A 27,550-nucleotide genomic window follows, 5' to 3' on the forward strand; every position below is an offset into this window, starting at 1 on the left:
TATTTTTGGCTGTAAGGTAATAAGTGAGATAATTTGTATAAGTTTTATAATATTTTATGGGCACTAACTAATATGTAATCATAGTATCTTGAATGCCTATTATGTGTCAGGCCTGGTGTTAGCTATTTGGTGGTTTTAAAATTAAGTTTGAGGACATAATTTTCAGAGGTGCTCATAAGAGACATAATTTGGATTTGAGATTAGGGAGTTATGTAGCACTATAGTGGCCTCTGAGAGTTAAAGGTCAAAATAGGATCAGATTTCAGGTATAGAAGAGAATTCACTCCACTGAAAAGAATCATAGTGTGTATGGTTTATTTGTAAGAATTAAATAAGTGGTCCCATATAAACCAACTCAGCAGTACCAACTGGCATATATGTGCATATTGCACGTACAGTTTTAATACCTTTATAAATATTGCAAGATTTGGAGCACTAATGGGGTGCCAGGTATTAGAGAGGTGATTAAGAGCAGCTGACAATGGCTTGAAACTAAGTGGTGTTTCTGAACCTAGGTTTTATTACTACTGCAAAGCATTTTCAACCTTTCCAAAGGGATGTCCTGCGATGTTACAGGTAGGGTTCTGGAAGGCAGACTGAGATAGAGTTGAGTGTGCAGGATGGTAACTAAGGAGAGATCTTGGGACCAGCCCTACAGAGGGACAGGGAGGGGAGCAGGACTGGGCAGAGAGACAAGGTGAGCTGCAGTTCCGGCCAAAGGATGAGGACAGCCCCTGCTGATCCTGCAGAAAGCTCTGCCACTGGAGTGACCTTCAGAGAGTCCCACAGAGGGTTGAGATCTTAGGCCTTCTAGTACCCCCTTGATCAGTTATTGGGTTATTGGATGTGGATTATTCTAGGAAAGAGTGTGACATGAGGTGGCTTCCCTCTCTGCAGCAGAGACAGTCCCACAGGAAGCAAAAAGATCTTGAAGGCAGAATTCCACCAAGTGAAATCTACCATAAAGAAAAAAAAAAGAACAAATATTGCATATTCTCACTTATATGTGGGAGCTAAAAAATATTTGATCACGTGGAGATAGAGAGTAAGAAGATAGAAAACAGATACTGGGAAGGGTGAGTGGGATGAGGGGGACGAAGAGAAGTAGATAAAGGGGACAAACAGCAAGACAGAAGGAAGACATTCAGTGTTTGATAACAGAGTAGGGTGACCATCTCTGAGATATATCTCTCGCCTGAGAGATATATACTCAGGCGATGAACACCCTAAATACTCTGACTCTATCACTATGCATTGTATGCATGTAACAGCATTTCTCATATACCCTATAAATTTGTACAAATTAAAAAAAATAACAACAGAAACTGCCTGATGCTCTAGAGCAAATGGATCTCAATTTACCCCAGAACTGAATAAAAATTGCGTATCACTACTAGGGAGAAAAGCTTTCACTCGATGTGCATCAGGTTTTTTCAAAAAAGCTGTGATCTATAACATTTTTAAAAACCCTCACATTCTCCCTGGAAATAATAATCAATCACCTACAAATCAGAGTCTCTCTCACCTGGACGGAAGCCCAGTGTGGGCACATAATTCTTGCATCTGACAGTGATTTAATCCCCAGACAAATTTTTATACTTTGAACTTTTTATTATGGAAATTTTAAAAATGTGCACAAAATGGAGATAATTGTGTAACAAACCCCCATGTATGCATCACGGAGCGTCAGCATTTTGCCCTTCTTGTTCCAGAGGAATTTTTAATAGCACAAAGCACAGCCTCCCGTGTTGTTCGGAGACAGATCTGGAGGGATGTGTCCTCAGAGCGGGGTGAGATTTCACAATGTTTGAAGTTAGGAACATCTCTTAATAGCACTGACGTGAGTGCAGTTGAAGCTGTCAGAGCCACGATTCTGGGAAGTGGCATGCTCACCCCCACAGTCCTTCGGAGGAATGCTGGGCCTTACACTCGCATTTCCCCTGTTCCAGCTTGCCTGCTGGGCCGTGGGAATTGGATTTGGACCGGGATTGTAGGCTGATGCCTGGGGCTACCTTAAGGTTTCCCAACACCCTAGAAGGCCATACTCCACATCTAAAAAAAAAAAAAAAAAAAAAAAAAAAAGTGCAGGGTATTTAACGTGTTGGCTTTATTTTTGTAATTATGCTGTGTGACCGAGGGGCCTCTTGGAAATTGTTGCATATGCAAGTGACCTGTCCAGCCGTCCCGTCCATGTTCTTGACAAATTTTCAGGCCCAATATAAAACCAAAATCAAAATTTCTGTTTAGGAAAGGATTCTCTTCAAAAAATCTTGCCAACGATATCTAAAGCCATGTTTGAAATCTGAATCGAACCCTGTGACTTGAGCATCTAAACTACTTTTTCTGGTTTGATTTTGTTTTTAATTGGCAAGTACATATTTATGGGGTATAATGTGGTATTCCAACACATGTATTCATTGTGTAATGATCAAATCAGGGTAATTAGCATATCCATCACCTGAAATATTTGTCATTTCTTTGTGGCGAGAACATTAAAAATCCTCTCTTTTGCATATTTCATTTGGAAATATGCAATGCAATGCTGTTAACTATAGTTACCCTATGCGCAACTTCTAGAACAGAACTTCTTCCTCCTGTCTGAGTGACTTTGTACCTGTTGGCCAGACCCTCTCCATCATCTCTCCCACGATCCCTAGACTCTGGCAACTGTTATTCGACCACTTCTGATTCCCCGCATCTTAAAGTCCCCAGATGGCAGAGCGTTCAGGATGACGTCCGATCCCATTCCTGTGGAGCTATGCCTCTGTCTTCAGTGCACAGAGCCCCGGCATTCCTGGGAGTGAATCAGCAGTCCCTCTTTACCCCTTCGAACTGAGCAGGAATTTGTTGGTTGTTTGGCTCCGGAGCAGGTGGTGGCGGGGGCTGTGGCGGTTGCCTTTCCTCTTTGAGGTGGGGGCTCAGCTGTTTCCTCGGTCACGTGCCCCTGGTGAGTGCCTGGAGGAGGCAGAAGGCCAAGAATACAGCTGAGACTTGGGCTGCCGCCAGCTCCCAGCAGCTGCTGCTCTGTTCTCTGAGCTGGAATCGACTCCAGGCTGCTATGTGGCCTGATCTGGCATTCAGAGAGGGGCTTCAGAGGAGTGTCTCTTGCATACTCCGAGTGACTTAGCCCACCTGCTATTTTGTGTGTGTGTAACCTAATTCAAGTGACGCTTCTCCGACATTCAAATTGCATGAAAAATTTTAAGTCACTGAAAGAAACTAACTTTTCACTCCTTTGGAGGCAAATGAATTTGCAGATCTTAAAGGAAGGATTTTAAAAGTTAAAGCTGAGTGGACTACCCTAACTCAGATGCCTGAGTTTAATATAAGTATGTCTTGGTTTATATTTATGTCTATCTACACATGCACAAAAGCAACTTGTAAGGAACTCAGGGCTCAAAGAAGAACCGAGTCCCAGTTTTTGTGTGGCCTTTATGTAGATAAATATGTGACTTTGGACACCACCATTGCCCTTAGCCTAAGCTTTTTTTTTTTTTTTTTTTTTTTTTTTTTAAATATGACAACAAGATCTTAAATGAATGAAACTTTTTAAAAAAAAAATATAACAAACACCTCTCATGAAAACCTAATTGTGTTTTTGAAGTAAAAATTTAGTGTAAGTGGAAAGTTTTGAGCAAAGCACTATACATGGACACTCTAAAAATATCTGCAGAATCAAAATGTGTACTTAGATAACACACACAGACAGCCGTGTGTCTAGTTCTACACTGCGGTACTTAATAGGTTCTTTCAAATGACTTACCGCTGAGTTGTCTGTATAATGTAAACATATTCATTTTGAGGCAAGAGGTTATATCAAACATTCAGGATTTAGTCATTTCCTGTATTTGAGAAACAAGAAAAGAATTCTCTGGGTAAATATTGCATTAGTTAATGAAACCATCCTCATATTCAAAACCACTGCTGCAGATGAAGAACTACTTCATGAACCCTATTCGACCATTTAAAGAATTAATACAACCTCCCCCTGGAGTCTCCTAGAGGGCAGGACTGTACTCTAGCCATCATTGTAACGAGTGTTCTCATCATTCTCATCAAGGTATTTAGTTAGTGTATGCACAATATGTGGAAGGCAATAAAATGTGTCCGGCTCATTAACGGTTTCTTTCTGTAGGGTTTTTTTTTTTTTTTGACAGAGTCTGGCTCTGTCATCAGGCTAGAGTGCAGTGGTGCAATCTCGGCTCACTGTAAACTCCACCTCCTGGGTTCACGTGGTTCTCCTGCTTCAGCCTCCTGAGTAGCGATTACAGGTGTGTGCCACCATGCTCTGCTAATTTTTGTATTTTTAGTAGAGATGGGGTTTCACTACATTGGCCAGGATGGTCTCGATCTCTTGACCTCATAATCCGCTCATCTCAGTTTCCCAAAGTGCTGAGATTACAGGCGTGAGCCACCATGGCAGGCCTCATTAATGGTTTTTTAAAGGAAACATGATAGGATGTGTGTTTGTTGTGGTTTCTAAGACAGCCAGATCATTGCTCACAATACGATGGCTCAACTGGTCTGTGCCCATCTCCTCAGAACCTCCACTCCAACCTTTCAGTTCAAAGAAGAGTGGCTGAAAGGAGCTGATTAAAAGTTACAAACTTACTTGAGGGATACTCAGTCAAGGAGATTAATAAATAGTATAGACTGAGAATGCTACAAATGAATACTGATGTTCTCACTTGTATACCCTTCCCTGAATCTAAACCTACCAAGCAAAAGGGAATTTAATTTCTTTAAATGGAATTATAGTGTATTCCTGCAAACTGTTACTTTCTCTGAAATTTTTTACTGGTTTCTTGTAGAGGGAAGTAAGATTAAAACAAAACATCCCAGTCAGTGGCTCTGCATGAAAGTAACCCTGAATTCTTAAGAAATTTTAGCCTAAGTCGTATGGCAAAATTATTCTTGACTTTGTTTTTAATTATTTTGAGTTGTTTTGATTTCGGTATTTATTCCAAGAACAAAACATATTTTATAATAATTTATTGTTTATTTAATTAGTCTTGAGATTCTTTTGGCATTATTCAACTAGTTTTAACATTTTTATTAAATTATTTGGTTGTGTGTAGGTGTAGGGTTTTTAGTTTGTCTTTGACATTAATTTCAAATATGCCTGCTTGTAGACTAAATTCCCTTTATTGTACATTTTATTAAATGTAGTTCTTCTTAATTTTAGCTTTATTAATAATTTTTCTGTTGTCTTTACTTTTCTATTTTCTGATTAAATGGGTAATTACATTGCAACCACAAACATGCTTCACAGTGTGATTAACACTGCAAATAGGTATCCAGATTCATTCATTATTTTCTATCTCTTCTCAGTCTTTATGTGTACTCTTTCTAAATATAAAAATAAACAGGTTTATTTGGAATTTGGAAAGGTTAGAATAAACATGCAGCCTCAACTATCCCCTGTGGTTCTATCTACCTGAATTGCCACTGGCATCATGATGGCATGCCTTTAGTATTTATCGCTGGGCGTGTAGTGACTATTATCCTCACTCATTTCAAAAGCCTATGGATAAATTGAAGTCCCAGAACCAATCTGTCAGAATTTAGACTCTGCCTCAGCCCTTCCTAGAGAGAAGTATTTGATATGCTTAATGTATCTATGACTCAGCTTCCTTCACTCTAAAATGTGACTCTTTAAGGGCTAGTCCTATTATCATATATTCTTTGATCAAAATACTGTCAGGCACAGAGTGAGTCACCAATAAGTATATTAAATTTGTTTTAAATTGATACTATTTATATTAACATTTAACTTTAGTTTTATTCAAAATCTCAAACTGTGTTATAGTAAAACTAGTTTTATTTACCAATGTGATTTGTGCCAGTGATGATAATAATGAGGAACTAATTCTTAGTCTAAGATTGAAACCACAGTTATTTTGCATTGTGATTAGGTGTCATAATCTCATGACTGGTTAAATTTATGTATTAATTCATTAACTAAATAATTCATCAAGTTATTATTGAATGCCAGGCATTCTACTAGATGTTCTAGTACAATATTCCTCCTTTTAAAATAACGTATGTGAGAGAGGATAAGTCACTTACAGATGCTTCTGAAAGAAGCAGCCGTCTTTTTTGCATTGACCCTTGGAAGTAAGACTGTTTGTAGCTTTGATCACTTCTTAACATATTTGAGAGAGGTGCTAAATTAAAAAAAAAAAAGGCACATGAGTGTCTTTTTAACTAGAGTCCTTCTAGTTAATTAAAAGAAAATGTCATCTAGTCTGAAATTGGATTATAATGCATAACAAATTAATTTATAATGAAATTTTGCAATGGTATTGGTGCATTATCACTCCAAAATACCACACTTTGGAAGTCAGCAAGTCTTGAACACCACCTGCAGTACCTTTTTTCTTGAAGAAGAAGAAGGAGGAGGAGGAGGAGGAGGAGGAGGAGGAGGAGGGGGGAGGGGGAGGGGGGAAAACTCATACAGTCATGTAAGTGAGAACACAAATTTTCCTCTCAGGAAATTGACAATGTCCCTCCCTCAGAAATTTGTTGCTACTATTCATTGTAAAGTATCATCTCTGACTTTGTTCTTATCCATTTTGGGGGAAGAGTAGTCCTAAATATAGAAGTGTAAATTTTTGGAAGTGTATATTTTTAACAAATTAAAATAAAATGGGACCCTTAAAAAACAGGACATTTTTAGTATTTGGATGGGCAGCATTTCTTTTCAGTTTTGCAGCATCACCTTAGGTGTGGAATCTTGGTGAGCCCAGGGGACTGCCAGTAGAGCAAATAGCCAATGTATTCCACTGGCTGGCATGCTGTCTTCTCCTCGCTTCTGCTGGAGTCTCTGAAGTGTAGAGCAATAGTGGCCTATCTGGAATTGACATCCATGGGTATGCCCAAGCCCCATATGAGTCATCAGACCACAGAGTTGCCAGCAGAGATCCAGTGCTCCCAGAACTGAAAACAGAATCTACCAGGATATAAGGATAGTTTTGAACCACATAGAATGTTAGATACCCGGGATCTGCTTTTTTTTTTTTTTTTTTTTTTTGAGACAGCGTCTTACTCTGCCACCATGTGCCAGGCTGGATTGTAGTGGTGTGATCTCGGCTCACTGCAACCTCTGCCTCCCAGGTTCAAGCAATTTTCCTGCCCCAGCCTCCCAAGTAGCTGGGACTACAGGCACAAGCCACCATACCCAGCTAATTTTTGTATTTTTAGTAGAGACGGGGTTTCACCATGTTGGCCAGGATGGCCTTGATCTCTTGACCTTGTGATCCACCTGCCTTGGCCTCCCAAGTGCTGGGATTTACAGGTGTGAGCCACCATGCCCGGCCCAGGATTTGCCATTTTTACATTTGCAAATTGCCAAGGTTCAAATTACGCTAATTATAAACACACACACACACACACACACACACACACACACACACACACACACACAAATATTTAAAATTAGGATACTAATAATGCCCTGTGAGAGTAAAAGTAGTCATTTACGTAAACATGCTTAGGCTTCTTTGGTACTTGGAGATTCAAATTACTTCTCTTGTCATCATGTAGATATGTCTTGAGAGGTAACAGGATCTCATTGTGTCCTTTACTTTATTTATATCTTTTTTCCCCCACTGAAAACGTAATCGTTGAGGTGTAGAACACATTTTTCTATTTGCCAGACCTTATCAAATACAAGGAAATGCTATTCTTAACATACTACTTATCTATAATTATGAACAGTTCTCTCCGCTAGGTGCTAGCAATAAAGAACAAATGACCCATTTTGTTTCCACAGTTTTATATTTGTTTATGAAAATTAAATTTTGCTGTAGGCTTCATCATATTAATACATTCTTTAAAATATTTCATATCCCACTTTCACATATTTTCAGGAGAGTTTCTGACAGTTGGCATGCTATTTTCTCCTTGCTCCTGCTGGAGTCTCTGAAGTGTAGAGCAATCAAGGGCCTGATCTGGAATTGGCATCTGTGTTGTGCCCAATATGAATGGTCAGGCCACAGAGTTGCCAGCAGAGTGAATGTCTTCCTTCCTTCCTTCCTTCCTTCCTTCCTTCCTTCCTTCCTTCCTTCCTTCCTTCCTTCCTTCCTTCCCTCCTTCCTGGTCATCATTACAAGTAAAGAAAGGTAATAATTTCTCCTACTACATAAGATTTTTTTCCAAGTTTAGGCCTTAGACTTTATTAAGGAGACTACACAACAACAACAACAAAAATTCCACTTCTGAAAGTATCTTGCTATACATTAACAAATGCAATTACTGGCTTCTCCTTTCTTACCTACATTTAAAACCTTGAAGGTTTCAAATAAGCCCACAGCTCAGAAGCTGAGTATTTCATAATACATGAGATTGACAGATAGTTGATTTCTGTGATATATCAAATCACAAATTTGACTCTTTGCTGGATAATTTTAACCTGGCAATTTCCACATGCATAGCTTGGATGCACGCTATTGTAAACGTTTAACAACCACATTTTCTTATGTTTCTATTCTTTTGTGTGATGCCAGATTTTCAGCCTCCATTCCAGGGATCAGATTGTTCCATTCGTCATAGGAATGCTACATCACCTTTTCTGTTCAAGTTCATGATTACACATTAGAGATGCCCAAGAGGGTGGGTTAACTTCAGATCTTTCTTTCTGAAATGTCACTATGTACTGGGTGAACCAACAGTTTTCTTCTATTGAAGTGTCTGTAAAGTACACTTTAAGACTCTTTTGTTTGCCGGTAACAACCATGTACAAAGCTAATAACCCCTTCCAGGTACTTAGCTTAGGCATTGTAGAATCCATGAATAAAACCCCCAAATCTTCAACTTCATCATCGGGAATCCCCAGGGAGATTCTGAGCACACTTTAACTCTTTTTTCTTCAGTACTCACTGGTTCATTCAGCCCTGGGACCACACACCAACATCTCTCATCATCTAAGCTCAGACTGTGTTGTTGCCAGATATTAATAGTTTCTGCCAGTTAATTGATTTGGTATGGTTTGAGAATCTGCTTTTTCCTCTTTCTTCAGTAACTGGTAATGATAGCAGGTTCTAATAATTAACAGAGATTATTCCAGCATTCATTTTTATAAGATCATTGAAAAGAATGAAATATTTTGAAATATGGAGATTACAAAATGCAAACACCCATTTTCTTTGACTCTGGCTTGCTAGGATTGAAGAGTCTTATTGTCAGGTTTGTGCAGGGAGCACCCAGGTAGGAGAGTCCATCATGCAGAAGACGTTCATCTGGTTTGCTTTTAGTCTTGAATGTAACTAACTCTTTCACTTCTCCTTCAAACAAGAATGTTTTGTTTAAAAAATTTAAAAACAAAAATGGGAATATCAGATAAAATCAGGCTTACAGCAGTCAGGGGATAGTGGCAGGGGAGTTTGATACCGCCAGGCCATGCCAGCCTTTTTAGGTAGAGTGTGTTTGTGTGATCGGAATTCTCACATTGAATGATGATAGGCAGGCCAACTTCAAACCGCAGCCCTTCTCTTACAAATGACCAACCACATGCTCTCTTTCCGTTACTTTCCAAGCAGGGCATCTGGCATCCAATCAGCATTGCCACAGATGGTCCCAGAGCTTGAGTACTGCCTGACACAAACAGACACACACCAATTCAGATGGTTTAAGTCACAAAGTACCTTCTGGCTAAGCTGTGGACACGTTGCAAAAAACCCCACATTCTGCTCCACCAATGTGCTGTGAGGTTCCTGAAAATGTTTTCCTCCCAGGAATGTATTCATTTATCCTTTCGGGAAATTGGTATCGATAGCGTTCCTCCTCTGCACTAAACAACAGTTGGAAGATACACTAGCCTGAGGGCCCTCTCTGTCCAAGGAACTTAAGAGTCTAGGGCTGACGTTCTTCATCTGGACCATTTCTTCAAAACGTTTGTATTTAAAGCATGGCCGCAAACACAAGTCAAACCCTTGACGGCTTAGAAATAAAGGCTTTGAGACACTCTTTTGCATATTTATTTTTATATGCCATACATTTTTTTCTACCATAGTACCTGTAAGTCCTCTCTCCAAAGGCACATAGCTCCTTTCACCCCCCTGGCTGCTTCCTTTGTCCTCCAGGAAAGCAGACATCACATGAAATGCTTCTGCAACCCATTCTTCAGCTCTTGAGGTCCTGAACATGGACCCTTTGCCTGCAGACATTCACACCCGTTCTCAGGTAGTTTTGTTGTGATTTTCTTGCATTTGCCATTTCTGCACACCAAAAGATAACTTAACTGTGGTGAGGGAAGATTCCTACACAATGTTGCTAGGTGAATAAATAAATGCCAATGTCAAATGAATTATTTTATATTTCAGATTCGCCTATTTACAGAAAGTCTGAGGATAGCAAGAATTATTTCTTGAACACTTACTTTTACCAGCAGATATGTTGATCTCAACACTGCACTTCTTTGTTTTGATCACTGTCTTTGGTGGTGTTAGTATGTGATTTTTTTAACACTGTATTAGACCGTGCAGAGAAAGGAAGTAACAAAGCAGGGAGAAAGGAAAAAGACCCCAGCATTTAAGAAGAGACGGAGCAGGCACGTGTGATGAGAACATATTATCTTCCACTTTGTGATACGAACACCGTTGCACCTGAACTGTTTGGCACTTCCTCCTAAGGGGAGAAATGACACTTAGATGAGGACCCCATTAGAGGAAGCAGAAGAAACTTTGTGCAATAGTGAATTAAGTCTACTGTGGAAGAAAGGAGAGAAAGACATTGCCTTTATCTAGTTTTTTGTTGTTGTTGTTGTTGTTACCTAGCAATATGAGTGAGGCCTAGATGTTTGGCCTATGATAAGTCGTGCAATTAATAATGCCATCACTTTCTCAGAAAAACTCGGGAAACTCAACTCCGCCCACATGTCCGATGACACACATACAAAGAGCCTAGAGAAACTCATCTGCATGAGCATCGTCAGTTCAAAAGTTCAACACTCTCCTTTTATCTTTAATGAGAATATCTTTTCTGTTGTCTCTGCTTGTCGTTATTTATGTCTTTTAGTTTCCTTAAGAAACGTTTTCAAAATTAGCTTTCAAGAAAACATTGCGAAAACCCTAAGTTTGATGTTAGCAGTGGTATATATGTTTATATTCTATGCTTTGGTCCCCTGGTTTGCTTTGCTCTCAAATCTCTTTGTTTGTTGACTTCTACAGTTAGCTTGGTAGCTGCTTCCTAGCAAGTAAGCACCATCTCTTTGCTTTCCCCAGTATCCTATCTAGAAGGCCACAAAATATTCTGCATAGTAGGACATCAATAAATATGCTCAGCTCTCATTGAATAGATAGACCTACTGTCACAGAGTTTAGCCGACCAAAACCTTCACAAGATCCAAACATCCAGAAACAGTTCCTGGTTTTACTTTCGGGTAACTTCCAGTGGCTGTTGGTTTAGTTTAAGAGAAAACTTCACCATTGCCACATTGGTTTTCATAGGTCTTTGTATGATTAGATGTCTTGGCCTTTAGGTGGAGGAGGCAGAAACACAGTAAAGTCACATAGCCACTGCTGATTAGAATCCAGGTAGAGCTTTTAGCCTCTTTTCATTCACTGAGTCAACAAATCCTACTATGCACTAGGCACTATTCTTAATATTGGGGTTAATATAGAAGTACACAAAATAGGCCAAAATCCCCATGATTGTGGAGTTTACATAATTGTGGGAAGAGAATCTTTTTTACTACTTGGTTCAAATTTTGAGCTTTGTTAAACAATGATTCATCTGCTTTGGCTGAGACCTGGGGAATCCAGTGATTGAAGGAGCCATCAGCCAGCCAACTTAACACTGAAGAGATAGGACAGCAGACAGCTTGCTGTCTTCCCTGCTGTAGACTAGCAACGAATAGGTATATTTGATGTGAGGATAAGGTGTAATAATCTATGTAGAAAACTCAGTCAAAAATTACCCCTGTAGTATCACTCAATAAAAAGTAGTTGTTATTTCATTGGTGTGGTTGCTGAATCTTGTAGAAAGAGAATGCTATTCAGATGTTGACACAGAAGTGTAGCTCAGAGCTGCCCTGAGAGACTCCCTTTGTTCCTGTGTCTCCTGAAATCCCACAAGCTACACTTAGGATGGCAGCATACATCCGTCTCTGCTAATCTCTCTGCCCTCTCTCCTTCCCTTTTGGCAGTGGAATACACCTCTTCTGACCATAGCTTCTGCCATCATAGATCCTTTATGCTCACATTTTGCCTTTTAATTTTGGGGACTAGCCCCCTTTCATTATTTTGTGCCTTTAGAAAATCCTTTGATTCATTTTGCTGTTAGGGAAGAGGCTGAGGTCATAGATGGGCAATTTAAACTTCTGTGTTGATTCCTTTCAAAAACATTTAGAAATGATGAATTTGGTAATAAGACATCTGAAAAGGCAATATTAAGGCATGAAATAGTCATTTATGGTACCAAATACAAAGTATTGACAAAAAACAAAGATGTCATAGCAATGGAAACATCTTATTTTCCCCATAAATATATATATGAAAAAAAAAACCATGACTTTTATGGACATTTCAAAAATCAGACAAAATAACAATTTAGCAATTTTTCTTTGCTTTTATTCATTTTACCTAAATGTCTCTTCCTCTTTTCTTCCTGTGAGAAAGGTTTTAATAACTCAAACACTCAGCTCCCATTCTGGCACCTATAACTGCATCACATTTGTTAATTCATTGTTTTTGAAATGACAGATGCTTCTTTCACATCTCATAAGAATGAAGATGAAAAGAGTTCATGTCAGATATAATGATTACTATTAAAATTAGTGTTTCTCCACCTCTATTAAAAATGCCTTTTTTCTTTCTGTTGAATTTTGTATTTTTGAACCCTTTAAATCAGAATTGAATATAAGCACTTTGTGATAAATTCTTGTTCCATTAGAGATCTTCTCCAATAGAAATAACTGAAAGTAAAGAATAGATTGTTTTCTTGAGATCCAGATAAAGAAGAAACTTTTATTTTATTGAACAGAATTTAGAATGCAGAATCTCTCGTACCAGTTAGATTAGTAATGCCCAAACAAGAGTATCATCATTTCAGAAAATTATTTCCTCTCCTCATTCCTGAAATAGTACTGCTTGATATAGGAGATCACAGAACAGTGATATGAGGGAAATATCTAGGATAAATATGTAACTCACTGAAATTCCTGGAAGATCTGACTACTTAAGAACATGTTTGTCCTAGCAAAGTTATATGGTATAATTATCCACAGGATCCCAACAGTATTATTTAAGTTCCTGGGAAATTTGTTTCAGCTACACTAGGAAAGATGAGGCTATTGCTTAAGTCTGAGATCCTGGCTTTTTGCTTGAAGATTAGGGAGACACTCCTTTTGAGATGTTACCCATGTTTTATCACCAGTACGGATTATAATTAATTGTTCCACATCAAAAAATTATCAAGCCTACCTACAAAACCTGGGTACACTTTATCTGTGAATAATGCAAGCATGTGATTTTCTGCTTGGCTTTCGGAAAGATGGGCACTATGAGTTCTATGTGTGGAAGGAGGAAATTAGTCAGATAGATCTCAGACAACTTTATGGTATTCTGATAGGTATGAAAAAAATGGGCCTTAAGAATTTTCAAAAAGAGAGACTGAGCATAATATTTAGAAGCCCAAATGTGTTCATCTGATTGACCAGGAAATCCAGGAAAGAGACACACATACCATCATCAGCAGGTATGCTCAGGATGTTTCTGTGCAGTATTTGCAGGCTTATTCACAAGGAAAAAGGATAGTGGTCCAGTGAAAAACAATGCGTGGGTCCCTCTTGCAACATACTGGGAATTAATTGCATAGATTAGGTACACTTGCCCTATATTTCTAGCAGAACCATCACTAGAGGAGCACAGGTTATTGAAAAGAGCTCTGACATCCAGTCAAAATGACTGGGTTTGTTGAACCAACTCTGCTTATAGATTAACTGTGGTTGCAGATCTTGTCCGCACTATTGGATTTAATGTCAGTTAGACTAACTAATTCCAAGCTTCTTCGGAGCTCTGTGGTTTTCCAGGTCTTTGCACTTTTTTAAAAAAAGTTTGCATCATGCTGAAGGTTGATGACATCACCTTGAACATGGAAAAATCATACCTATACTCTTAATAGAATGACATTGGAAATGTAATGGGGTGATTTTCCTGTACGGGTTATGGAAGTTTAAGCCATTTAAACACTTTTGGATGGATCTCAGTGGTCACACATTCAACTAAAACTAACCTTGATGCTGTCAGATTCTTGGCTTATTTTCTAACATGGAAGCAGAGCCTTTGGCGTCATTCTCCGTGACACTGATTTTGGTCAGAAAAAAACTCTTTATCTGTAGTAAAAATATGCACAAACTGGGCCAGTCTTGTGACAAGGCTGCCCATCAGCTATTGCATTCCATCCAGCTCTCTCATTAAGATTATTGACATCCTGATGTTTGTATTGTAGCAGGACTATATCCAGGGTAAGCTTTGGGAAAAAAAATTATAGAGTTGTCTTTTTCAGTGAAAGATGATGTCTGTTACCCTTTGTTGGTGAAAGCATATTGGCTATACATGCATTGATTCTGGTGGAGGTGCAGGTGTTCTCTGAACATTGTTTTTTCTCTTTTTATTTTTGCCATGTCCACACTGGATGGATAAATAGCAATATATGTCACCAGATACTGCTAAGATGATGATGAGGAGGAGGAGGAGGAGGATGGTGATTGTAGCATTTATTCAGTACCGGTGCGAGTCAAGCACTAACCATGGAATGTTACATCCACAAAACTAGTTTGTATACATCTGTGTCATCAATATGTCAGAGGAAATTTTGTAAAGCAAAAATGCCAATTTCCCCTCTTATAGTATAATTTTCTGCCTTTGCTGTGTAGGTGTGTATATTAATTTGCTTATTTTTTATTTATATTCAGTTAAAAAAGATTTTTTAAAGTGAGGTTGTGTCAATTCACCAGAATAACACATCACAATGTAGAACATTCTTGCACATAGTAGAAGCTCATCAAAGGCTTGTTATATGAATGAAGAAGTGAAACACTGACATAAGGCCTTTCTTCAGATGCTTTTATTGACAATAGGCCTTTCTTCAGATGCTTTTATTGACAACAGACCTTCCTTAGTTTTAATGGCATTCATGATTATTATGGTGCTACTTATGTGCAGAGCCTTGGCATCAGTTCCTTCCACTTTTGGCATTCTACTAAATGTCAGTATTAGTAATATTTGATCCAGGTGACCACAGTTAAAGAAGAAAATGTGAGATTCTACATATGATCTTCTACATCTTTATAAAGTGTCAGGCTCTTAGACTAAAGCTTAAACAAGAATAGTCATGAAAACATTTCTGTTCCCCAAAATCCTAACCAGAAAACTTATTTTCTTAAATGCCCCTCTCTGTTCTTCCAACAAAATAGTTCTCTGGCAATTTTGGCGTTTTCATGACAGCTCAAGAATCTTACAGAATGCCTTCAGATGAAGTTTACTATAAAGAGTTTAATTAAAGGGGAAAGCTCCTGGTAGAGTATTTCTTATACACTATTGAACGATTACATTTGGGGGGGGGGGGGTGGTAATTAAATTAATGTAAAAATTTCTCATTGATATTTTTGTCACCTTGGGAAAATTTCACACTCGCTAAAGATATTAGTATATACATTCTATTCACGGCATTGTTGCTGTCATGTCTGAAGTGATTACATCCCAATTACTTGTTTTTACTTCTTTTAAACTTAAAGGTTCAAATTTTTTCTTAAACTAACAGAATAATTGTTTTGAAAATGAGTTCTATGCTTGGTTTATATAGTATTGCATAATATTTCAATATGTATATATCTTTTGTGGCAACTTGACAAATCAGTCATCACCACAATATACAAGTGGTTTTCATTTACTGAACAATACTCAGCTTAAAAAGAAGAAACAGTGCATATAGGCAAAACATTTCAATTTCAATAAGTAAATCTTGACTGTGTTCTTTCATCATAAAGTACCCATGCTAATCTGGGTTAATATTAATCTTCCTCGTGTTAATTTTTAGTCTAAGTATTGTGAAGAAAGTGATTAATACAGTGACACTTCAACTTATTGATAAAATTTAACTTTCATTTCCTTTTCATTGGAGAACTAAATTATTGCTGAAATTTGAATCAAATCTGACCTTTCTTTCCCAGTTGGTAGCACAGTGATAAATATGTGTAACACACACACTCACACACAAACACACTTAGGGCATATTGATTTTGATGGTGATGAAGAAAGACAGCATAATATTTGATGAGTTGCATTTTGCCTTTCTCCTCTCTACCTTTCTTTCTCATCTCCACAGTCCTAATTGTTACTGTGTTCAACTCTAAAGTAAACTAAAGAAATAAGAAACAGCATGAATATAAAGTGAGATAGCAATTATTTTGCTCACTTTCTTCATAGTTTATAGCATTGTTGATCAATCTCCTGTAGCTTGATTTACGAACTATTGACAGCCTTTGCTAACTACTAACCCCAAGATTATGTTTAAAATAGCAGGCCGGGCGCAGTGGCTCAAGCCTGTAATCCCAGCACTTTGGGAGGCCCAGGTGGGTGGATCACGAGGTCAAGAGATCGAGACCATCCTGGTCAACATGGTGAAACCCCGTCTCTACTAAAAATACAAAAAATTAGCTGGGCATGGTGGTGCGTGCCTGTAATCTCAGCAACTCAGGAGGCTGAGGCAGGAGAATTGCCTGAACCCAGGAGGCGGAGGTTGCAGTGAGCCGAGATCGCACCATTGCACTCCAGCCTGGGTAACAAGAGTGAAACTCGGTCTCAAAAAAAAAAAAAAAATGTATTGCCACTAAAAAAAAAAACTATAGTAACTTTTATTTTGTGCATTTATATATAGTCTCTTTTTTCTCCTTCCATCCTTCAAACTGTAACAGTTGAAATTTGGCCAGAATATTTATTAACCAAATGTTGAAGAAAAGATATTTGTTAAAAATAGTTTGGGTTATTTGCAAAAAGGAAAGAAATTAGAACAGATAAAGATTAAATGGCAGTGGAAGAGTCGGGTTAGTTTTGGCGAACAGAAAGCTGAAGCAGGGTTGATTTCCTGGCACTGCTTTCTCAGCAAAGAGAACAATTTTAATCAGTTACAAAAATATTTGTGATCCATATGTTCCTCTCTGCTCATTCCCATATGCCCATATTCTCTTTTATCCTGGTAGATGATGACTTTATGATTCAGGCATGCAAGAATAATACCTCGCTGACTTTAGAGCTCCGTGCTATTTCAAAACGTGTCCTGATAATTACGCACACACATATATCCATGCTGTCCCCACTTTGAGTTAGTTATGTGAATATCAGGTTGTCCTTTCTCTCTTCCTGGAAGGAATTATATCTTGCATCCTCCTACTGAGGCTGGAATAACGTTTCTAGGACTTAGTTTTGAAAATTACATTGCTGTTCACCTGCTGGATTACATGCCACTGTACAAATATGAGGGTCTGAAAGAGAAAGCGAAAGAGTTGCTGCAATCCTTGAGAACTTCATTTAACTTGGAAAAAGGAAAACAGAATCCAGAATGCATTTCATAACCATCTCGGACATCTATTCTAAGACATATTGGATAAGGATCTTCTTAATTAGATTCTAACTTTTAAGACATGACAATTTTTATTTGAGTATTAGCTAGAGTAGCTATGGTGAAACTGATCAAAATTGAAATATAAAAATTACTATTGATTAGCAATCCAGTTTTGTCTTAAATGGATATTTAGCTCTCAAAAGTCACATAATATCCAAAAACAAAAGAAACATAAAGTCTAATCATCCATCTTAATAAAACATGAATAAATCCAGAAACTATTGACTGTACAAGTGATTGCATTTCCAGCAGTTGTTTTCCCCTTGAACAACAAATGGCTTTGTAACCCAATATGTTATTAATATAGCCACAGTAAAATCCTATGAGGAACCAGCTGTGCTCATTTAAACTTGGGAGGAGTGGGTAGCAAGGAGAAGGGAGAGAGGGTTTCTAACGTTCAAATTAAATAACTGTGATGCATTTAGTGTTTTCATAGACAGGTATATGATGGAAGAGGTGCACATGCTGTTGCATTTAGCTGTTGTAGAGTTACAGGGAAAAGGAAGAGATGCAGCCTGATTTTGGCAAATGTTATTAGGAGCCTGTCTCTATGTTTGCATTCAAGCTGTCTTTGCCGCTGCTCCTGTAGGAGTTGTGAGAAAAAGAACGTGCGCATTATAGTGTGGATTGTTTTCAACAGCCTCGAAGTTTGCAAATCTGTTGAATCCCTCTGTCAGTGCTTCTTTGCTGTCAAACAGAATGCCCAGCTGGCGGTGGCAATCCCGATGGGGAGGGCGGGCTGTGGATAGATTGTGTTCACCCTGCAACAAGAATATTAGGAATGCTTCTTCCCAAACTATAAGTGGAGAGAAAGGAGTTTTTTCAGCCATGCCATTATAAAAGTTTTCTTTTTCTTTTTTTCTTTTCTTTCTTATTTTACTTTTGTTGAGAATGTTAAATCAAAATCTTTCAATTCACTTTATTCAGGTAACTTTCATAAATAAAGAAACCACAGAAATAGCTTTAAATATATAATGTAATCTATAATTAAGACAAAGGCTGTGGTTGGAAAAAAAGGCAAGACTTTTGCTCATAGGTGATCTTGATTCTCATTGAGGCAAACACACAAGCTTGTTTTTTTTTTTTCTTTCTTTCTTTCTTTCTTTTTTTTTTTTTTAACACAAAGTGCCAGATTTCACTAAAAAAGGTTAAAATTGAAGTGAGTAATCTTCGGTGCATAATGCAATTGTTAATTTTAGCTCCTTGCGTGGGTGCCGTTCTGACTTGAACAGCCGGCTGTAGCCTTCATTAGAGAAGAAGCAGGCAGCTTGAGACAGGTGGAGCTGGATCAAGCTGTGAACGTGATTTGCTGGAAGCTGGTCATTAGTGTTAGAAACCCCGTCTTATTTATTTCTTTCTTCACCCTACCATGATTATTGCAAATATTATTATTTACTTTTCATCTTTTTTCAGGTTGACGATGTGTCACACTGTGTAGGGGAATCGCATGGAGATGGGCATTCCGAACTGTTAATGGGGACATGGGACTCCAGTTGTCTCTGATCACTTGTGTGGATTTTCCTGGTGTAGAACGACCGAAGCCGCTAGTAAGTCGCCAAGACCTACAGCAGGAATTCTGCACGAAAGGTAAAGGTCTTGTTGTCTGGCTGTCATCTCATTTATATTTTAGATTTATCATTATATAAATGTGCCTGCTTGCCTACAGCAGTTCACTGAATGTAACCATGACAGGAGCTGTATCAGAGACTCATTTGGCTTGTGGTTTGGAGAATTAGAGCTCAATTTGTTCACTCTATTTTAAATCTGATCACGGTCTGTTTTTTACTTAAATGCTCTAAAAAATGAGTTAGGGCACCAGAAGTCCCCTGCCTAATGCACTAAGAAACAACCTGTTTGCCAGTGGAAAATGGAACTTTTTATTTTGTTAACCACACAGACGGAGTGTCACTGAAATAGAAGAAATCCATCAGAATGCAATGGATGAAATATCCTAAAACCTCCCCAAACCTGAATGCATTGCTTACTAGGCACTTTACAGATTCAAACTACCGTCCTGTTGGAAAACTCCCTTTTACATTCCCACAATCCTTTGCCGAATAAGCCTGTGTATTTTATAGATATCATTCGATACCATCTGTTTTGTCATGGTAGATTTTAGCAAAATTGCTGTGGTTTAGATTTTTCTCATGCCTCCTATTTTCAGTTGGAAATAGTTACTGAATTAGTAAGTGGTAATTGAACACTCTCAAAGAATCATATTAAAACTCTTATTTGTCCAATAATAATTTCCATTGTAATGACTGGGAATGGGACAGTGATTGCTTGGATTTTTTTTTTTTTTTTTTTGTAAAAGAACTAACTTTCTAAGCTACAGCGTCTCTCTCTCCTCCTTCTGCTTCTTTCTTTTTTCTTTCTTCTTTTCTCTCTCCTACTCCTTCCTCCTCCTCCTTCCTCCTTCTCTTCTTTCTTTTTTTTTCTTTCTATTTTTCTCACAGCTTAAAAAAGTGAGGAGGAAGTAAATGCTAATTTATTCATGAGCCTCATTTGACAGCACTTCAGAAGGGGAAGTGTCAGGGTTTTATAAAGGTAGGGAGAAAAAAATAATAAGAGATTTTAACTCTGAAAAGCCATTTCCAGTGTCTGTAGTCTATTGTGAACCTGAGGAAGTAGAGTTTAGTTGCTGTGGCTTCATTAGAGCTGCCTGCCAGGCTTCCTTCCACAGGATCTTGTTGCACCAGCAACTGACAGGAGCTTGGGAGCTTGGGAGAGGGCTTATGCTTTTAGTAATGTAGCTGTCAGTTCAAAGCCTGGAAATGTTGACCCTGAAAGGTTTATTGCCAAAATTAGATCCCATATTTATACTGAATTATTACTTCTTCAGTAGATTTTTACCCTTGTAGACTACTGTATTCCTTATACCTAGGGAAGCATGTTTTATGTTTGGAAGCTGCAAATAATTTTTCAGTCATCTTAGATATGCTGCAGAACATCAATACCACATCTTGAGTCAGAAGTCAAGGGTCATTTGATCAAAAGTTGGAGAAATATCCTCTGGACTAGTAGTTGTGTGGGAATTATATGCCTCTAAGATTTGTTGATCCATTTTGATGGCAAGGTGTATTCACAAGTGTGTGTAGACTGGGTGTGTGGATGGGACCACTGCATCTGCCTCTTGTGCATGCCTTGGGTACTTAATTTTATCTTCTTTTATTTCCACCTTTCGTATAAAATTCTCAAAATTGCTCTTTTGGATTTGAATATGAAAGGATAAATGAAATAGTTAAAGAATTATGGTAAATGCTTCACTTTGCACTGATTTTATTTTCTGATATCTTAACCTTCTAGGGTATAAAATCTTGTTATTTTAATTTGCATCTGGGAGAATGTCTGAGCAAGGAGACCTGAATCAGGCCATAGCAGAGGAAGGAGGGACAGAGCAGGAGACGGGCACTCCAGAGAATGGCATTGTCAAATCAGAAAGTCTGGATGAAGAGGAGAAACTGGAACTGCAGGTGAGTGAGCATAAAGAGACCCTGATTCCCATCAACTGTGTGAAGCTCCCTTCTTTTATTTTCAGAATACTTTAAAGATTTGTTTTTTAAAGAGTTTCACTAGTTGTATCATTAGGAAATTCATAATGCTAGTCTCCTACTTTTTCAATATTTTTCACGTTTTGTCCTAACTCAACCACACTCTAAAATGTGTTTTGTGGGAAAAAAAAAAAAAGGAAAGTATTTATTTTCTGAGTTTGCACACAGCATCCCAGTAACAATTTCTAGAACACCTCAAAATGTACATGGAAGGCTTCCCCCAAGGCAGCTTTAGACTAACTGAGTTTTAAAAATGAATTTTCTATTTCGTGGAAAGATGAAGATTCAATTCATGGAAAACTAGGGAAAATCAAAGGCAGGTGTTCCTTCGACCTTCCTGGGCATGCTAAGGCTCAAATCTTATTAGCAAACAAGCCAAACCCTAGAATTCCCAGCTGAAGAGAGAGTACTAGAATGGGGGAAAAAAGAGTGGGAGTGATTAAGTGAAGTGAAAAAGTGTTGTTAAATACATCATGATTTACAAGGGAAAGAGATTTGGTAGAAGGAAAGTAAGCTGCACTTACAAATAGCTTGTACGTATTGATTTTCTTTAACCTCAACTACGGAAGTGTCAACTCTTTATATACCAACAGTTAACAAAGGCAGAAAACTGCATGATGGCCAAAAGCCTTCAAAGCTGGCCTTTTTCTTTTCCCCTTTCCAATGGTTGCTGTAAAGAGAAAAAAGCTAAAAGTTAGTCGAAAGTTTTTAAAACCTAGGGAAGGAGGAGTCCTCCATAATGTTTGTGATATCTTGTTGCTGTTATTATGGATTTCTCTACTGTAGCCAGTAGTGACATTGTTCTCTCTTTCTTTGTTTCTCTTGGTTGTTGGTTTACTGTTTGTTTTTGTTTGTTTTATTTTCTTTCCAACATACAGAGGCGGCTGGAGGCTCAGAATCAAGAAAGAAGAAAATCCAAGGTAGGATTCTTGAGATTCTAAGTAGACCCAATATCACAGGTATAAATTGCATATTTTATATAAGAGTTAAAGGATTTACCAGCAGTTCAGATGATTGTGTCCAGATATTGCAGGGGATCACGGTTGGTTGTACTGGTGCTGTCTGCTTTTGAATTGTTTGTGTTTATGCATGTTTTACATTCTGGCACTCTGTATTTTTTATTTAGAGGATTTAGTGTTCAAATAGCTGAAAATGTATGTATTTGATTCTGTTTTCACACTTGGAGATTTGACAGTGATTTACAAAACAAATGGCCCTTGTTTTGTTTTTATTTTAAATAAAATTTGGAGCCTATGTTTTATGCTCACTACCTGATTTCTGCCTTGAAGTAAATAGATACCACTGCTTAGTACACACTCTTCATCCTTTTAACCATCTTCTCAGTCAAATCTCCTGCAAATTTAGTTTTAGTAGAAATTAATTTTGTTATTTCTTTCCCCCTGATATTTTCATGAAATGACAGCAATTCAGTCTTTATGTGTTCCCAATGTGATGTGCACAATTTAGTAAGAGTATTTTTCCAATTTATCTAGTCACATTCTTCTTTACTTTCATCCCCATCAATGCAGAGGTATGATGCTTTGAGCCATTGTAGACGGTACTGATTGGCAGACCTGAAATTCGGTTTTAAAAATCTCATTTGGGAAAGTTATGTGAATGTGGAGATGATTTGGCAGGCTGAGAATGTCTCCTGTTTGTTTTCTTTATTTTCCTTTTTTCCCCCTTTCCCCCCACCTCCTAGTCAGGAGCAGGAAAAGGTAAACTGACTCGCAGTCTTGCTGTCTGTGAGGAATCTTCTGCTAGACCAGGAGGTGAAAGTCTTCAGGATCAGGTATATCCCCTTGTCATTATCATTAATTGCATGAATGGGATCCACCTTTGTGTGCATGACTATTAATTTGGTGTTAAACTATATTTTGGGGGAGAAAAATATAATTGAAGAAAATAATTCATTTTTTGGCTTCATCCCCTGCTTATGCAACATTCTAAAATAGTCTGATGGTTTGTCACAGAGTATTACGTTTTTTTTTTTTTTCCAGACTCTCTGAAAACTGCAAATGGAAAGGAATTCAAAAGAATTTAGTTTAAAAGTTAAATAAAAAGTAGGCACAGTAGTGCTGAATTTCCTCAAAGGCTCTCTTTTGATAAGGCTGAACCAAATATAATCCCAAGTATCCTCTCTCCTTCCTTGTTGGAGATGTCTTACCTCTCAGCTCCCCAAAATGCACTTGCCTATAAGAAACACAATTGTTGGTTCATATGAAACTTATGAAATAGTGAATAAGGTGCATTGAACTTTGGAGAAATACTTTTATGGCCTTTGGTAGAGATTTCTCGATACTGCAGAAATTGTCCAGAAATAAATCTGAGCTGATGCTGACTTTAAGTTAATATTATTCATATATCACTGCATATTTTACCCATATTTTTACTCCTTACATCAAGATTAGTAGGTTGTAAAAATTTAAATTTCAACAAAACTCTTTGGTGACAAAATGGGAAACATCACATCATATTTATTTTTGCTTACCTTTTAGGCATCATATTAGCTTTTATAAAAAATGGTCTTGCTGCTGAAATTGTACTTATTTTATCAGAGGCTGAGAGCAGTCAAGACAAAAGTAAAATGGTTTACCTGAGCCCAGGGGAGGGAAACTTGATTAAGATATCATTATTTTTGTTTGGTTTGGTTTTGCTTTTCTCTTTTTACTTTAATTGAAATACTCTGAATTCCCCTCATGGAAACAGAGAGCATTGAGAGCACTTTCTTTAAAAGGACCAAAAATAAATTTCTTCTAGATTTTGTCCTAAGAGTGTTTTTTTTTTTTTTTTTTTTTTTTCCTAGCCTCATTTTCTTAACATGCCACTCATGTCATAAGGCATGTACAGGCTATCTTTCAGTGGCCATTATTATGTTTCACACACTTGCTTTATTTTACTTGGGCTCTGAGAAATGTGTGGCTTTCCTTCAGTATTTTATTTGTGCTTCTATTTTTAATGGAGATTGAAAAGGGGGAATAATGGGAATATCAAGGCTTATATTATTAAATGTTGATCGATGGCTTGTAATGTGCTGCACACAATATATGTTAACTTTGCAGAATGACAAACCCTGGGAAAAGTAACGCCCCAGTTGTCCCCCACTCCTAATGCCAGGCAGAGAAGAGCAGCCTTTATAGACTTAATCTTCTTTTTGTCCCATTTGACAAGGTACCAGGAGGAAACTTTTTAAGGGACCATCTGTATCATAGTGCCCACCTTGGACCTAAGTCTAGTGTCTCCATACAATTGGTGCAGAGAAATAAGGTGTAAATGGTGCTTTGTTCCTGCTGGTTCCAAGCTCAGAAACCAAGACTAGCTCTGTAGGAAAGAATAAGAGCCTGCAAGCTTCTCTTTGGATTGGCTGGGGAGTGGTGGGAGCAGGGTCCTGATAGAAAATACCCAGACACACATATAAGCAAGTGGCCGTGCTACCTTTTTAGAAAATAAAGAAACAGACTTTTGAGTTTATATGCAATGCCTTCATTAGGTACCACCGGCACTTACAAAATGTGCGAACTGAATCCCAGAGAACAGTGGCAGAAGTATACAGTATATGGATTGTATTGCTTCCCCAATGTTTGTAAATTTACAGTATTTGGAAAACTGCCTTCATTTTCCAGTGTGGGAAAAACTCTTGTTACCTGTATTACTTGATCTCAGACCCATACCTGATGGTTCAGTCTGTCCTTAAGTTAAAGGAATTTTGCTTTTCTAATGTTATACTATTTACTTATCAGTGTATTACTGCAACTTGAATCACTCTTTTACTGTTGTTGGATATAAACTTATCCTGTACCAATGTATTTATTAACACTTGTATTTTATTATTGAGCATATCAATAAAAATATTAAAAAATAACAGATTGTTTTTTACCAACTCTATAGCACTTTTGTGTGTTCTTTCAACACCGTAATGTATATGCATAGAAAAGATAATTTTTTTCCTAACTGTAGTATTTGTCAACACATGGCATCAGTTTGTACATTTTTTGTAGTGGATATTCTTCAGCCTCTGCTCATGCATTTATTAAGTCCAAGCCTCTATGATTTTAGATTCATACATACAGAGGCTAGATGTTTCAGTCAGTTTTGAAGAAGTGATGAGATGACTTTCATGGCCTGGGAGCCCTCAGTTTCCCCTGATGATTAGCTGACAAACTGAATCTTTCCCACCCCAGCCATGCCTTCGGGGCCAGAAGTGCCCCAGTGATTTCTTCAGCAAGTAGAAGCAAATCGTATGTCTAGAACCTGCCTAAACCTTTGCATATTAAGACATTTCTGTCCCAAAATGCAATAAATGACTCTATCATCAGATTGCACTCAGTGTTACATATTTTATATAAGTACATCCCCAGGAAAAACATGAAGTCGGAAAACTCGACTAAGATATTTATGGTGAAAGTATGTTTTATTTTATCATTTATATCATGTGACTTTACAATCATAGTGAAACAGGGAGTTCACAATGGAGCCCCTTCCAAAAAAGAAACTTAGCTTTGGAGAACTTTTCTTTATGATTGTTAGATTACCCAGGTTTACAGAGAACCATTAAGAAATCCAAATTTAAGAGGGTACAAGTATCAGTTTAGTCACATGTAGTGTGAGCATTAGATTAATTTTTAGTGAGCGACATTATTAGTCATTGGGATTATATTTTTCCTACATCATAAATTTTAATGTCACTAGTGGAAGAAAGCTTCCCCATCAAATGATCTCTTACATAAGAATAAGTGGGCTTAATGTTGGTTAATTTGTCATAGTTTTAATCATAGCCTAGGTTTTTCATAAAACTAAAAAACATGATTTGGCTCATTCTTCTTCAAAACAGTGAACATACTATCAATCAAATGCTGATATATGTGAGTTAATACAAAATAATCTGGTTTTAGTACCAAAAACATAAGAATAAAAATGTGGATCCAGTCCCAATACTGTAAATGACTAATCTTATATCAAATATCAGTTTAAGAGAATATTATATTTTGGAAAGGACTGATACCAAAATAAACTAACATTAAATATTTATATATTATTTATGAAAAATATAAGTCTGCTTCCTACTTTTCTAAAAGGCAATGCTTACTGTAACTATACATTATAATGATTTATTAGTGGTATTTGTAAACAATTATAATAACAGTTTATACCTCGAATTCCTGCAATTATATAGTCTGATTTTTCACAGTAGTAGAAATCATTGTTGGCCCAGTGCTAAAATTAAGTTTTTATTGTAAATTGGTATTAGTTGCTTTCTTTATGTCTGTTTTATTTGTAATTATGATTCCTAGTATCTGTCTGTCTTTGTACCAATTTCTCCTTATAAGGAATTATAAAATAAAACTATAGAAACCTTCTTTTTTTAAATATAATGGCTGTGATGCAAGCTTACTGGTAAATAAATTTTTTCTAGGTGTTTAAAAATAAACCTGTAGAAAAAATAAGTATTGTGATCTACAGGAATTCAACTTGGTTAAAATTAATATTCATGAGGCAAAGTTTCAGTACTAGATGTTCCTTCTGACCTCCCATTGACTCCTGAAGATCAAGTCATTTTAAAGGGCAATTAGTTTTCTGACAGGTTTAATTTTTACCATTTATGAAAAAAAATCTGCACCTGGTTTTCATTTTTCTATACTTTATAACCTCTATGCAAAATGGGAACCAGACAGAGATTATTAAACCTGGCCCTAAATTATTATATTTTTTCCCAACAGGACTCAATTCATTTACAGCTTTCCAGTTTTTCCAGCCTGCAAGAGGAGGATAAATCTAGGAAAGATGAATCTGAAAGAGAAAAAGAAAAGGATAAAAACAAAGATAAAACCTCTGAAAAACCCAAGATCAGAATGTTATCAAAAGGTGAATGTGAAAATGTTTTCTTAACTTACTCAATTTGGGCACATGCATAGACACAGAACACATTCTAGATTTCACATGCATATTCACCACCCACCAAACCCTGCATGTAATTCTACATGTGTACATACGTGTGTGTGTAAAAAATGTGAACGTGGTTTTCTTTCTTTCTGTTTATGATGTCATTACTTGTGTTGCTAGAGAGGTTATTTTTCAGATCACGTATTTCTTTGAATACACATTTTAATCTTCTGTTGTCAATGACAACCTTGTACAAAGGAATAAATATAAATCTGCCCTGAATTTATGTTTCTTAGACCGATTAACTTGGATTGGTGAACAATAATGAGACTGACCGTGATAGCTTAACTTTCATGTTTATCTTAAAAGACAGAGAGTAGATTAGCAATTCTCAGTTAATAAGTGATATGGTCCCCAAAGTACACATATATATATCAATGGAATACATGATTCACATTTCGTCTGGCACAGAGTAATTTAGTATTTGCACCCATCTA

The 27,550-nt window shown here is 37.3% G+C and overlaps 1 protein-coding gene across 29 annotated transcripts in view; it reads left to right on the plus strand.

Moving 5' to 3' along the window:
- The window catches only part of ARPP21 (cAMP regulated phosphoprotein 21), a 158,483-nt gene that overhangs the window by 23,517 nt on the left and 107,416 nt on the right, over nt 1–27,550 (plus strand). For 22 of the 29 annotated variants that reach the window (XM_074405984.1, XM_039461933.2, XM_074405980.1 and 19 more), the window contains exons 2-6: nt 19,036–19,209; nt 20,929–21,095; nt 22,052–22,093; nt 22,876–22,965; nt 26,891–27,035. In XM_074405984.1, the coding sequence (XP_074262085.1) occupies nt 20,967–21,095; nt 22,052–22,093; nt 22,876–22,965; nt 26,891–27,035 (406 nt within the window). In that variant the 5' untranslated portion in view covers nt 19,036–19,209; nt 20,929–20,966. Of the gene's footprint in view, nt 1–16,774; nt 18,550–18,576; nt 18,951–19,035; nt 19,210–20,078; nt 20,170–20,928; nt 21,096–22,051; nt 22,094–22,875; nt 22,966–23,173; nt 25,036–26,890; nt 27,036–27,550 lie in introns of those variants that run through there. The other 7 variants (XM_039461936.2, XM_074405978.1, XM_039461932.2 and 4 more) reach the window with 7 other exon arrangements.

This window comes from Saimiri boliviensis, chromosome 9, assembly GCF_048565385.1.
Source record: "Saimiri boliviensis isolate mSaiBol1 chromosome 9, mSaiBol1.pri, whole genome shotgun sequence".
In the NCBI taxonomy this organism is placed as follows: domain Eukaryota; kingdom Metazoa; phylum Chordata; class Mammalia; order Primates; family Cebidae; genus Saimiri; species Saimiri boliviensis.